At 55.4% G+C, this 12495-nt stretch overlaps 1 protein-coding gene across 7 annotated transcripts in view; it reads left to right on the top strand.

Annotated features, from left to right (window-relative positions):
* The window catches only part of TTC3 (tetratricopeptide repeat domain 3), a 123823-nt gene extending 121950 nt beyond the window's left edge, over nucleotides 1-1873 (top strand). For all 7 annotated transcript variants that reach the window (XM_062205098.1, XM_062205142.1, XM_062205117.1 and 4 more), the window contains one exon: nucleotides 266-1873. In XM_062205098.1, the coding sequence (XP_062061082.1) occupies nucleotides 266-340 (75 nt within the window). In that variant the 3' untranslated portion in view covers nucleotides 341-1873. The remainder of the gene's footprint in view (nucleotides 1-265) is intronic.
* The last annotated feature ends 10622 nt before the right edge of the window (nucleotides 1874-12495 follow it).

The raw sequence follows: 12495 nt of genomic DNA, 5'->3' as shown, positions 1-12495 counted from the left end.
TAGAAGTCAGAGCAGCCAAGATTGGAGCCAGTGTCGGGGGAGAGGACAGGGCCACTCCCTAAGGCCATTTCAGAGGCCCAGAGTGTTCGTGGGTCGGATTGTAAAGTGGGATTATTCTGGTCTGAGCAGGCATCAGTGTCCCTGGGTCCTGGGCCCCGGCTCCAGGCCTTGGGGGTGAGGTTAGCCCAGCCTCCCAAAGGGTAGCAGGAGAGCCGAGGTTCCCCGTGGTCTGAGGCACCGACTGATTGTGTCTCCTCTTTTTCAGTGCTTTAAGCAGTGGCTGAAAGGGCAGAACGGCTGCCCTGCCTGCCACAGTCGCGACCTCCAGGCAGAGGAGTAGCCCGCCCCTTGTGGAAGAGGCCAGCCCAGTGGAGGTCGGGAACCCCTTCGTCCATGCCGGGTGTTCACACTTCACTGAAGCCTAATCCACAGCATCTGAATGTGAAATGGATGGCCTTCGGTTTAAAAGAGCAACATTTGAAGATTCTTACATTGTGCCACAGTGCATTGCTTAATTTTCCCCACTCTGAGTAAACATTTTGGTGATAGCCAAAGAGTAGCTGAGAAAATGATGTGCCCCAGTCCCTGCACTGGTGAGGCTGCTGCCGAGGCCCTGGGATGGTGCCTGGAGCTGGACAGGAGCCAGCCGACTCTTGACCTGCTCAAGTGCCCCTTTTTAGGAAAATCTCTAGCAGCTCCTCAACAGAGGATACTGACCTTTGAAGATTTTTATAAGATTCAATACTCCTGAAAATACACTCACATTTTCCTCAGATTCTAGATTTTAGAAGTGGGCTAAAGCAAACCACATTTTAATAATATATAATTAATGTAAAAGTATTGGCTGTTGTAGACCAAAAGATTAAAATTTCCTCTTCGTGAAATATGTGCTTTTGATTTTTCATTTCATTATTTTATTTTCTTTGCATAACCTTTAAAAATTTTACTTTTAGAATTTTTGCATACATTTAAGTGTTTTTCACCTTTTAAAGGTGGATTCTGATTTTTGAAAACCAATTACAAATAACTTTATTATTATCAACCAAGACTTTTTTACCCCTAAAATTGAGGCTGGCAGTTCGCCATTCCAGCCCACGTTTGGAACTTACCTTTGAGCACTGCACTCTTCTCAGTGGTGGCGTTTGTCCTGTCTCTTTGAGCACTGCACTCTTCTCAGTGGTGGCGTTTGTCCTGTCTTAGGCCGTCAGCAGGCGCTTGGTATGTGCGTGCAGCGCAGGGCTGAGCACACGGGCGCTGTGCAGTCATCAGCATCCTCCTCCCATACCCCATCCCAAAAGAGAAGCCCGCGTCATCAGACCACCCTGGGCGTCTGTGTTAGCGCTGCTTGTGTCTGACATCCGCGTAGAGTGAACGCATGCAGTCTTGTGGCCTGAGAACAAACCTGTCACTGCGTTAGAAAATATTTAAGCATTAGCTGTCTTCTAGTGACCTGTTGACAGTGCTGAGTAGGAAACATGCGTCCTGGACACATTCCGTGACTCTCAAACACGAAGGATCAGAGACTTGCGTTCTTTGTTCGACCGGAAACCTCAAGGCACACACGGTCGAGCTGATTTGGTCTCTTGCCTCTCTTCCGTCAACGTGAGTTCTGATGTCTTAGTGACTTAGTCCGTAGAAGTCCTTGTTTGGAAAACATCCTGTGTGGTGGCCCCTAAAACTCTGTGTGCGTGTCTGTCACAGCTGAGAGCCGTGGTGTTAAATACAGTGGGGCCATTGGCCAATTTGTAGCAACAGGCAGGAGGGAGAAGAGCAGCTGTCGAGTGAGAACGTGTTTTGTCCCCAGCTTCCGGTTCCTTGTGACCATGCCTTACATCTGTCCAGTAACTTTCAGAATAAAGAGCATTCTAAATTATTAGCAGTTTACTGTCATTCTTGTCCATTCTTCCTCTCAGGTAATTGTAAAATGAATCCGTTTGAACATGCAGTACCTGTGTGTTATGCTGATGTTTGAAAAGTGACTTCCTTTGGGAAAACAGCCACGCTGGCTCAGGAGGCTGACCAGGACCTGAGGGCACTTTAGAAGCTGGGTCAGAGAACTCATCATGCCTATAAAAAGGTTCCCAGTCAGGGCCGCCATTGTGGTGCAGTGGGTTAAACCACTGCCGATGCAAGTGAACCAGTGGACAGGAGATCTCTCCTTCTCTTTCTGTAACTCTGCCTTTCAAATAAATGAAAACTAAATCTCTTAAAAAAAAAGGGGGGGGGGGGGATGGAGGGACAGCCTTGGTGTAGCAGATGCTAAGCACACCGCCTGCAACGCCAGCATCCCAGATGGGTACCGGCTCGTGTCTCAACTGCTCCACTTCCAATCCAGCTCCCTGCTGATGCAGCTGGGGAAAGCAGTGGAAGATGGCCTAAATCTCTAGGCCCCTGTACCCACATGGGAGACCCAGGAGAGTCTCCTGGCTCCTGGTTTCAACCTGGCTCAACCCTGGTTGTTGCAGCCATTTGAGAAGTGAACCAGCAGATGGGAGGTCTCTGTCTCTCCCCCTCTCCCTCTAACTCTGCCTTTCAAATAGATTTTAAAAAGTTTCCCAAACTCAAGTTTGCAAGACCAACTGTTTAAATTTGTGAATTTACTGACAGGCTAAAGTAGGTTTCTTTGTGTGGATACACAGAAGGATGTTGAAAATAAATAGCATCTTACTTAAGGCATCTGGATTCATGAACCATTGAGGCTAATGAAGAAGGCTTCCCTTTTAGAGGGCCCTTTGAATATGCTGAGTACCAAAAATGACAAAGCAAATTGTAATACTCCGTCTCCTGTTTATTCAAGTATATTCAAAGTGTTACATAATGAGTGACAAAGCAGTGACTGTCCCTCTAAAATTCAAGTTCTGTTTCTCTGCTGAGAGTCTTAGCCTGAGTGAGGGGTGATGGAGAATCCGATGGAAACTGCCGTGACACCCGAGCAGTGCCCAACGCCTGTCTGCGTTTAAGGTAACCTCAGGGAGGGAAGTCGTGGAGCGGGGCTCGGCATGACCGACCCGCCCCGAAACGAAGCAAGAAACCCTGAAATGGCTGTTTGGGCAGCTGGCACCCTGGAGACGTGGATTAAGGGAGAGGGAAGAGATGTTCTGTCACCACGAGGGACCCGCGGATGAGTCGGAAAAGGAAAGGCCAGGTAAGGCCGGAGACGCTCTCCGGCCCGGCCGGCCCGAGGCGGGCGGGAAGTGGAAGGCTCCCTAGCTCAGCAGGCGGCATCATTAGAGTCACTGGGAACACGGCTGGGCGCCACCGTGCCCATGCCCAGTGCCTCGTTCTCTCACTCTGACACCATGGAGCGAGAAGAGGCACAGCCGCTCCCTGCCATGTGTGGGGGTGGGAGGACAGTGAGATGTGGAAGGCGTGCCCCCGGCAGGCGTGTGCGTGTGTGCAGCTGCGTGCCCGCTAAGTCAGAGTTTGTGGAACTTACAGCCTCTCTCAAGTCACCTTTGAGAGTGAAAAGACACTGTGAAATAGAAACTTGTAATCCATATTTCCAACAAAAAGCCTCCAGAATATATAAGGAAGTGTTGTAAAAGTAATATATAAACAGTCAAAGGTTCAAATAGGTGCTTCACAAATATCCAGGTGGCTTGTAGCCATCTCAGTGGCCAAGGTTGTTCAGTAGCCATCATCAAGGAAGATAAACTAAGACGTCCCTAGGTTGTCTTGAAGGTACCCGGGCCTGGACAGTAGAGGGCAGTAGTACTGAGCAGTAGGGCCATCTGTGCAGGGACCTGTTCGGCCATCTGCAAGGCACGTGTGAAGGTGGAGTACAAGAGCTCACAGGCTTGATGTGAGCTGGCTGTTACACACTGCTACTAAAATTTGAATTTCAGGGGTGGGTATTGTGCGGCAGATTAAGCCACCACTTGCGATACGCTCATTTCTCAAAGTGTCAGGTTCAAGTCCTGGCTGCTCCACTTCTGATCCAGTTTCCTGCTCTACATCCTGAGAGGCCCCTGTACTTGGACCGCTGCCCGCCCTGTAGGAGCCCTGGTCCGAGCTTTGGGCTCCTGGCTCCAGCCAGCTCAGCCCTAGCTGTTGTGGGCATTTGTGGTTTTTTGTTTTGTTTTGTTTTTTTGGACAGGCAGAGTGGACAGTAGAGAGACAGAGAGAAAGGTCTTCTTTTTGCCGTTGGTTCACCCCTCAATGGCCGCCACGGCCAGCACGCTGCAGCCGGCGCATCACGCTGATCCGAAGGCAGGAGCCAGGTGCTTCTCCTGGTCTCCCATGGGGTGCAGGGCCCAAGCACTTGGGCCATCCTCCACTGCACTCCCTGGCCACAGCAGAGAGCTGGCCTGGAAGAGGGGCAACTGGGACAGAATCCGGTGCCCCGACCGGGACTAGAACCCGGTGTGCCGGCGCCGCAAGGCAAAGGATTAGCCTATTGAGCCACAGCACCGGCCTGTTGTGGGCATTTGCAGAATGAACCAACTCATTTCAAGGAGGTTTTTTGCCCCTCCGTCCCTGCCTGGCTCGCTGTCACTTTTTTTTTTTTTTTTAAGATTTATTTATTTATTTGAAAGGTGGAGTTACATTGTCCATCTACTGTCATTATCCAGATGGCTGCAAAGGCCAGGGCTGGGCCTGGCCAGGCCAGAGCCAGGAGTTTCTTCTGGGTCTCCCACATGGGTGCAGGGGCCCAAGCACTTGGGCCATCTGCTGCTGCTTTCCCAGGCGCATTAGCAAGGGAGCTGGATCAGAAGTGGAGCAGTGGGGACAAACGCACCCATAAGGATGGCAGCGCTATAGGCCACAGCTTAACCTGCTATGCCACAGCACTGGCCCTGTCTGTCAAGCCTGTGGAAATGAATATTTGAGCATTTTGAATTGCCTCCTAATTACTACTGTTCTTAACCTGTGGGCTCTGGGGACAGCGTTTACTCCATAGACGGTGGCACAGCCAGCCGCGTATCGGCGCCCTTGCACCATGCAGGTTCTGGTGATGCCTGGAGTTGTCTGTGCGGTGAACATCTGGCACCCTGGCAGCCCTTCTCGTTTGAAATGGTGATTCGGGGCTGGCCCAAGCCCTTCTGGAATGTTCTATGTTCTGTTTTCCCAAACGTACCTGTAAAGGCATTCAGCCTGTCCATCAAGCCCTCCCTGGTAGCCCCTATTTGATGTGATAGAAAGGTCTCCGCTCCAAGCTGTGTGCCCTGCAGTCCCACCCAGCCCAGCGAGGGGAGCCTTGGAGGAGAGCAGCAGAGCACACCGCGCCCGCGTGCGCTGGCTGCCGCCCTGGCACCCCGAGGGCTCCCACTTCATGGAGGTCACACCACTTTGCTTCCCTCGATGGCCAGGTCTTTGGAAGGTGAGGCATGACGCTCGCTACATTCCACTGGTTTCCTGGGCCAGGCCTGCGTCCCCTCCTCGCTGCTCCTCTTGGGAGGAGGCCAGGGGTCCTGAACCTCACCCTCAGCCCTTTGCCCCTTCATTCTCCCGGGGCCTCGTGCTTCCCACCGATCTCCTGGATGGGTGCTGAACCCCCAACACCTCGCTCGGTCGTTCGTTCATCAGCTCGGCCATGTGCAGCAGCTGCTCTCGGGGCTGGAGTAGCAGCAGGGCACGTGAGACATGAAAGACCTCAGCGTTCGTGGCAGGGCATGCTGAAGTTCAACTCTGGCCACAAGGTAGAAGGGCGGCCCCAGGTAACCCAGGGAGAAGGAGGCAGCCACAGTTCCAGGCAGGGAAGCAACATCGGAGCGCGGCCTGGAGGAGCAGGGGAGAGACGAGGAGAGGCGGCCGCAGGGGGGATGCCGGAGCAGAGCCTCTGGGGTGCGGTGGGGTCGGGACTCAGGAGGCCACTGAAAGGGCCACTGTGAGGTGGGGGTGGGCTTGGGGCTGTGGCCTGAGACCAGCAATGCCAGGCCACTGCCACATTAGGCAGTGAGCTTGCAGGTGAGCCCTCGTTAAACACTGGGGCTGTGGTCCCCGTGCGCCCCGGGGTCCTGCTCCTGGCCAGGCCCGGGCATCGGGTGCCTCTTCTGCCCCTCCCTTTCAGCTCCACCCAGGCTGGCCCCGCCACAGGTCTTCCCTGAGGGGTGGGGGAGCCCCAGCAGGTCCCCGCCCCCAGGCTGAGCCCCTGTGCTCACCGCCACCCGCACCCATGAGCCCCCTCACACCTGGGCTCACGCCATCCCAGCCAGCCTCTCCCCTACCCCTGCCCTACAGTGCGCTGGCGCATGGTGGGGTCTCCATGAACAGAACCCAGACTCCAGGACAAGAACCACACACCCCTACCTGGGGGCTCCTGAGTCGGCTGCCCTAGCTCCCGGCTGCCCGTCCTCATAGCCCCCAGCCCGTGCTCCGCCCCGCGCTGTCTTCCAGCCTGGCTTTCCCCCTAGCTGTGTTGTGATACTGGATTGAGTGCTTCCAAGCTCTGGGCTTTTCATTTCCCCAAGTGCCCTATCAAGTAGACAGGGTACAGACCTAAAAGTGAACTAATACCCCAAGTCCGCGAGACTAAACCCTGAGTCAAGATTTGTGCTTGCTCAGTCAGCCTGAGGCTCAGGTCACCTGCTGGCCGCTGCGTCTCCGCCCAAACCCCGCCTGGCCTCCAAGGTGTGGCTGTGGTTCCCACGCTGCCACAGAGCCATCCAGGCAGACAGCAAAGGCCTGGGCGCCCTGGGCACTGCTCACATCCACAGCACAGCCGCAGTGGGAATCCCCCTCGTCCTACCCCTCAAGGCCACACCATGGTGCCTGATGGTTCCCCAGGTTTCTCCGTGGTCACGGCACCACGACCTTCGTGAAGAGAACCAGCCGTCTTCACTGAACCCCGCAGATGTGGGAGAGACCCTCCTCTGCCCACTCGAGATGCACTCGGACTCGCAGTGGACTTTACTGTCACAGTCTTGCAGATGAGGGGCCTGCGGAGCGGGCTGCCTGGAGCAGTCACACAAGCGGTGACGTCCTGTAGGGCAGGTCCCTCCCTCCCGTCCTCACCCCGGGTACTGCGGGTGCTCCGTCTTCCAGGTGCCTCCTAGGCTCTCTGTACCTTAACTTCCTCTTGTGAGTTGGTCACTCCATAGCATCCTGTTTGCCACCTGAGTTTCGCCACATCTGCCAGTCATCCCAGGTACTCTCCATCCTGTGTTGAAAGTGGACCTCCGGACATTGTCTTACCCTGCCCTTATCTGTAGCTGGGAACTTACGCTGTTGGTCTGGGAGCCCGCTCACTGCTGTTCTAATTAGGCCAGGCTGTTTTGCCTTTAACTTTTCCTGAAATTTCTGGTTGCCTCTTTTCTTCCCATGCATGCCCCTAGCTTGTCCTCCTGGGCTCCTTCAAGAAGCCCCCTCCAAGGGGGCTCTGCCAGGTTGACCTCACTCCTCCCTTACATTCATGCTTTTTCTTGGTTCACAACCCTACACTTCCGGAATACCTACTCTGGCAGCTCCAAGAAACACCCACACTGAGACAGCTGACGTGCAAGCAGGGAGCCTACTGGAATGTGCAAAGGGGGCTGGTGCTGTGGTGTGGTGGGCTAAGCCTCTGCCTTTGGCACTGGAATCCCATATGGGCGCTGGTTTGAGTCCCGGCTGCTCTACTTCCAATCCAGCTCTCAGCTATGGCCTGGGAAAGCAGTAGAAGTTGGCCCAAGTGCTTGGGCCCCTGCACCCACATGGGGAGACTCCCCTGGTGGCCATAAGAGCCAGTTCTGGGCCAGGCTAAAGCCAGGAGCCTGGAACTCCATCAGGGTCTCCCACTTGAGTGACAAGGGACCAAGGACACAGGCCAACTTCTGTTGTGCTCCCAGGCACAGTTGCTGGATCAGAAGTGGGGCAGCTGGGACCTGAGCCAGTGCTCTGATACAGGATGCTGGCCTGATACGGGATGCCGGTGTTACAACGGCAGCTTAACCTGCTCTACCGCAATGCCTGCTCCCCTACCTTTTTTTTTTTAAGATTTACTTACTTACTTGAAAGTCAGAGTTACACAGAGAGAGGAGAGGCAAGAGAGAGGTCTTCCATCCGCTGGTTCACTCCCTAATTGGCCTCAACGGCTGGAGCTGTGCCAATCTGGAGCCAGGAGCTTCTTCCGGGTCTCCCACGCGGGTGCAGGGGCCCAAGGACTTGGGCCATCTTCCACTGCTTTCCCAGGCCACAGCAGAGAGCTGGACCGGAAGTGGAGCAACCGGGGCTCAAACCAGTGCCCATATGGGATGCCGGCACTGCAGGCAGCGGCTTTATGTGCTACACCACAGCGCCGGCCCTGCTCCCCCTACCTTTTAAAATCCAATGTCTGGAAGCAGTTCCTTTGTCTGTTATTTTATTGTGGGAGAATAAATACCTATTTTTCAGTTCTGGATAGACCAGGAAGTCCTGGTCTTCTAGTAACACTTTGAAATTGTTTGCATTTCTGTAAAATAAATCCTCCTCAATGCTCCCACTGGTTCATGAAGCCTCTCGCGGGGACAGAGGACCGTCACGACTCAGCAGGGGTGGGACAGAGCGACAGCCTGGAGAAGGCTGCAGCGGAAGCGCGGGAGCCCCCCGGGATCGTGCGTCTGTTTGGGGGTGACGGACTCTGCGCAGGGACAAGGTGGACTCAGCTAAACGCTGCCGGGTGCTCAGAGACCCCGCAGACACCGGGGCTGCGTCACGGCCCCCCAGCACCTCCCAGGGCCCTCACTCAGCTACGGGGGCGGCACCGGCACCGCGGCTAACACGCTTCTTGGGGCACTCACATCCCGACCTGGAGGGCTTGGGTTTGAGTCCCGGCTCGGCTCCCAGTACCAGCTTCCTGCTAATGTGCGCCCTGGGAGGCTGCCGGTGGGGGGGGGGGGGTCCCTGCCGTCCCAGGGGAGACTTGGATTGAGTTCCGAGCTCCCGGCTCTGGGTGGCAGCCCTGACCCACCCCATTGTTGAGGGCGTCTGAGGAGTGAACAGGTAGATGGGAGATCACTCTCTCTGCCTGCTTTTCAAATAAATAAAACAATTTTAGAAGAAAAAGGTTATCACAGAACCATGATAAATGCATGGAGTATGCTTTGGTTCGCACTTCAAAGGCAAAGGAGAATAGTTTCCTACGGATTTTGTAGATTTTTTTTTGTGCCTCAAGTGGTCAAAAGACTTTAGATGTGTTTGCAGTGTGTGTGGTTTTTTTTTTTTTTTTTTTTTTTTTTTTTTTTTTTGACAGGCAGAGTGGACAGTGAGAGAGAGAGAGAAAGGTCTTCCTTTTTGTCGTTGGTTCACCCTCCAATGGCCGCTGCGGCCGGCTCATCGCGCTGATCCGAAGCCAGGAGCCAGGTGCTTCTCCTGGTCTCCCATGCGGGTGCAGGGCCCAAGAACTTGGGCCATCCTCCACTGCCTTCCTGGGCCATAGCAGAGAGCTGGCCTGGAAGAGGGGCAACCGGGACAGAATCCAGCGCCCCGACTGGGACTAGAACCCAGTGTGCCTGCGCCGCAAGGCGGAGGATTAGCCTGTTAAGCCACGGCGCCAGCCTGTTTGAAGTTCTGATAACAAACTTACCCCTCGCACTTCCTCCCAGAGCCACGGTGAGGACGGGCCTGGGGGCAGGGAGGAAGGGGCTACAGCTGGATCCCCAACTCCCGCGCTGAGCCAGTGCCTCTCCCTGGCCTCTCCCCGCCCAGCGAGCGCACCGCTGCCTGCCCCTGCCTGCCTTCTCACCTTCTCCTCCTCTCCCTCCCTCCCTGGTCCAGAGGGGCGGTGGGCGCTGGGGGACCACAGAGCCAGGCCGGAAGGGGGCGTGTGAGCCCGGGGATCGGGCTGGGCGGATGCTAGGCTGGCAGCTCCAGGGTGCCTCTGGCCAGTTGTCAGCACCCTCGCCCTCACAGCAGCCTCTGTGTCAGAAGCCACTGCTGAAGGGACCGCCCTGCTCGTCGGCCCCTCCTTCCGACCGGTGATGCCTGGGCGAGAAGGGTGCAAGAAGTGGGCAGATGGCCTCACAGTGGCTCTGGGCTGGCGCACCCCAAAGCGGCAGCAGGCACGGGACTTGGAGAAAAACCGCTCAGTTCACACGCTGGGGCCTGGCTAAGGAACGCTGGATTCCTCGCTCGTCTTTGGTGGCCATTTGCCCTCACCCCCTGCGCGTCCCTGTGGTTGAGTGGGGAGACCCTGTATGTAGGGGTGAGGCACATGGGGCTAGAACACCCAGCTAACCGCAAGCGTCGCTTTAGCCTGACGTCTGTCCAAGCTCCTGACATGGCAAAGTGTAAGAGGGGGGCAAGGACCCCTGTTTTTCTTTAAAATTTTGTTGAGAGGCAGAGACACACACGCACGAGAGAGCACGCCCAGCCACTGACTCACTCCCCAGACACCAGCAATGGCCAGGGCAGGGCCGAGACAGAGGCTGGCAGCCGGGAGCTCCTTCCCAGCCTCCCCTGGGGCTGGCAGGAGCATGCTGACTTGAGCCATCAGGGCTGCCCCTCAGAGACGGCATTCGCAGCAAGCTGGGGCTGGGAAATGAACCCACGGGGGTCTTGACCAGCAGGCTAGACGCCCACCCCAAAGAAGCTGCCATGAACGCTCCCCGATCCGGTGTGTACTCAGTGGGGAGGCCCACGTCAGTCGGGTATGCAGGGCCAGAGGCCGTGAGCGCTCAGCGCCCAGCAGCTGTGAGGCCTCGTCCTGGCTCTGGTCTAGGACGCTCCCTGGAAGAGCTCAGGCGTTCTGCAATCCTCCGCACCCTAAGTCCCCGCTCGCCAGGGGACTCTGCGGGGGGAGATGAATTGTGGCCCCCAAATTCTCAGTGAGGCTTAGCCACCCACGTGGCTGGGTGCGGAAGTTAGGCCTCTTAGGGCGTAGCTCAGGTTAACTGAGGACCCGAGGAGGGGCCCCCAGTCCAACCTCACTGGCGTGCTTCTAAGAGGGGACAGTGGGGACTTCAAAGATGCCACGCAGGGTGCCAGCAGGTGCCCGATCCCGTCCTGGGCTCCCGGCCCCCAGGACAGGGGAGCTCCCTTGCTGTGCGAGCTGCCCACTCTGCGGTGTCCTGCGGCCCTCCAACCACACACACGCACTCCGGCGGCAGCACTGTGCCTCTTCTTCAACCATGTCTGCCTGCAGGTCGTCTGCATGGCCAAGTACAAACTCAGGATTGTCGTCTTCTCCGCAGAGCCCCCTGGGGAACTGGGCCTGTACTGCATCCACAGATCAATTTGGGAAGAATAAACACGACAATATTGGTTCGTCCAACTCCCAAACACCATGCGTCTCTGCATAGACCACTTTGATTTCTCTCACCCACGTCTTATACTTTTCATTTTAGTCTACAGCTTTCTCTACATGAATTCCTAACTATTGTGATGAATTTTAATACAACTGGAAGTGCTATTTTTAAATTTTTATTTATGTGAGAGGTAGAGTAACACAGAAAAAGAGAGACAGAGAAATGCACCTGCTGGTTTACTCCCCAAACACTCCCACAGCCAGGGCTGGGCGGGGCCAGGCTGAGGCTGGGGTCTGGGACTTCTGCAGTCTCCCACGTGGCAGGCAGGGACCCCAAGTGCGGCCTCACAGGGGATGCAATGGCAGGAAGCTGGAGTCAGAGCAGAGGCAGGACTAAATGTGTAGTTTTTTTCTTTTTTTGACAGGCAGAGTTAGAAAGAGACAGAGAGAAAGGTCTTCCTTCCATTGGTTCACCCCCCAAATGGCCACTACAGCTGGCGCTGCGCCGATCCGAAGCCAGGAGCTTCCTCCTGGTCTCCCATAGGGTGCAGGACCCAAGCACTTGGGCCATCCTCCACTGCACTCCCAGGCCACAACAGAGGGCTGGCCTGGAAGAGGAGCAACCGGGACAGAATCCGGCGCCCCAACTGGGACTAGAACCCGGGGTGCCGGTGCCACAGGTGGAGGATTAGCCTAGTGAGCCGTGGTGCCAGCCTGACTAAACGTTCTCACCAGTTCTATTTTGTGATTAAGACCCTTTCATGTAGTGGCCAGTGTGGTGGTATAATGGGTAAAGCCGCTTCCTGCAGTGCTGGCATCCCATGGCTCCTCCACTTCCGATCCAGCTCCTTGCTAATGTGTCTGGGAAAGCAGCAGAAGATGGCCTGGGTGCTGGAGCCAGTACCCACGTGGGAGACCCAGAGAAAGCTCCTCGCTTTGGCCTGGCACAGATCTGGCTGTTACAGCCATCAGGGGAGCGAACCAGTGGATGGAAGATAGCGCTCTCTCTCTCTCGCTCTCTCTCTCTCTCTGTAAATCTGCCTTTCAAATAAAATAAATCTTTAAAAAAAACAAACAAACTTCGATGTAGACAGTCACATCTGTGAATAGAGACAATTCTACTCTTTCCTTCTACTCTTCGTCTCTTGTTTTTGTGGTTTGATGCGTTGACTCAGTTCTCTGGTTTACGATATTGTTGCCTGGTTCCAGACGTCAGAGGGAAGCAGTGAGACTTTTGTCCTTAAATATGACAGCAACTGTAGCTTTCTGTAGATGAGCTGCACCCAAGCAGAGCCTTCACAACGTATTTTCAGCCATGGGGAGGGGCTGGGGGGTTTCCAGGAGGCCCGGGTGTG

This window comes from Lepus europaeus, chromosome 2, assembly GCF_033115175.1.
Source record: "Lepus europaeus isolate LE1 chromosome 2, mLepTim1.pri, whole genome shotgun sequence".
Taxonomy (NCBI): Eukaryota; Metazoa; Chordata; class Mammalia; order Lagomorpha; family Leporidae; genus Lepus; species Lepus europaeus.
Note: the sequence above shows the minus strand (reverse complement) of the source record. Positions and strands in the feature narration are given on the sequence as shown.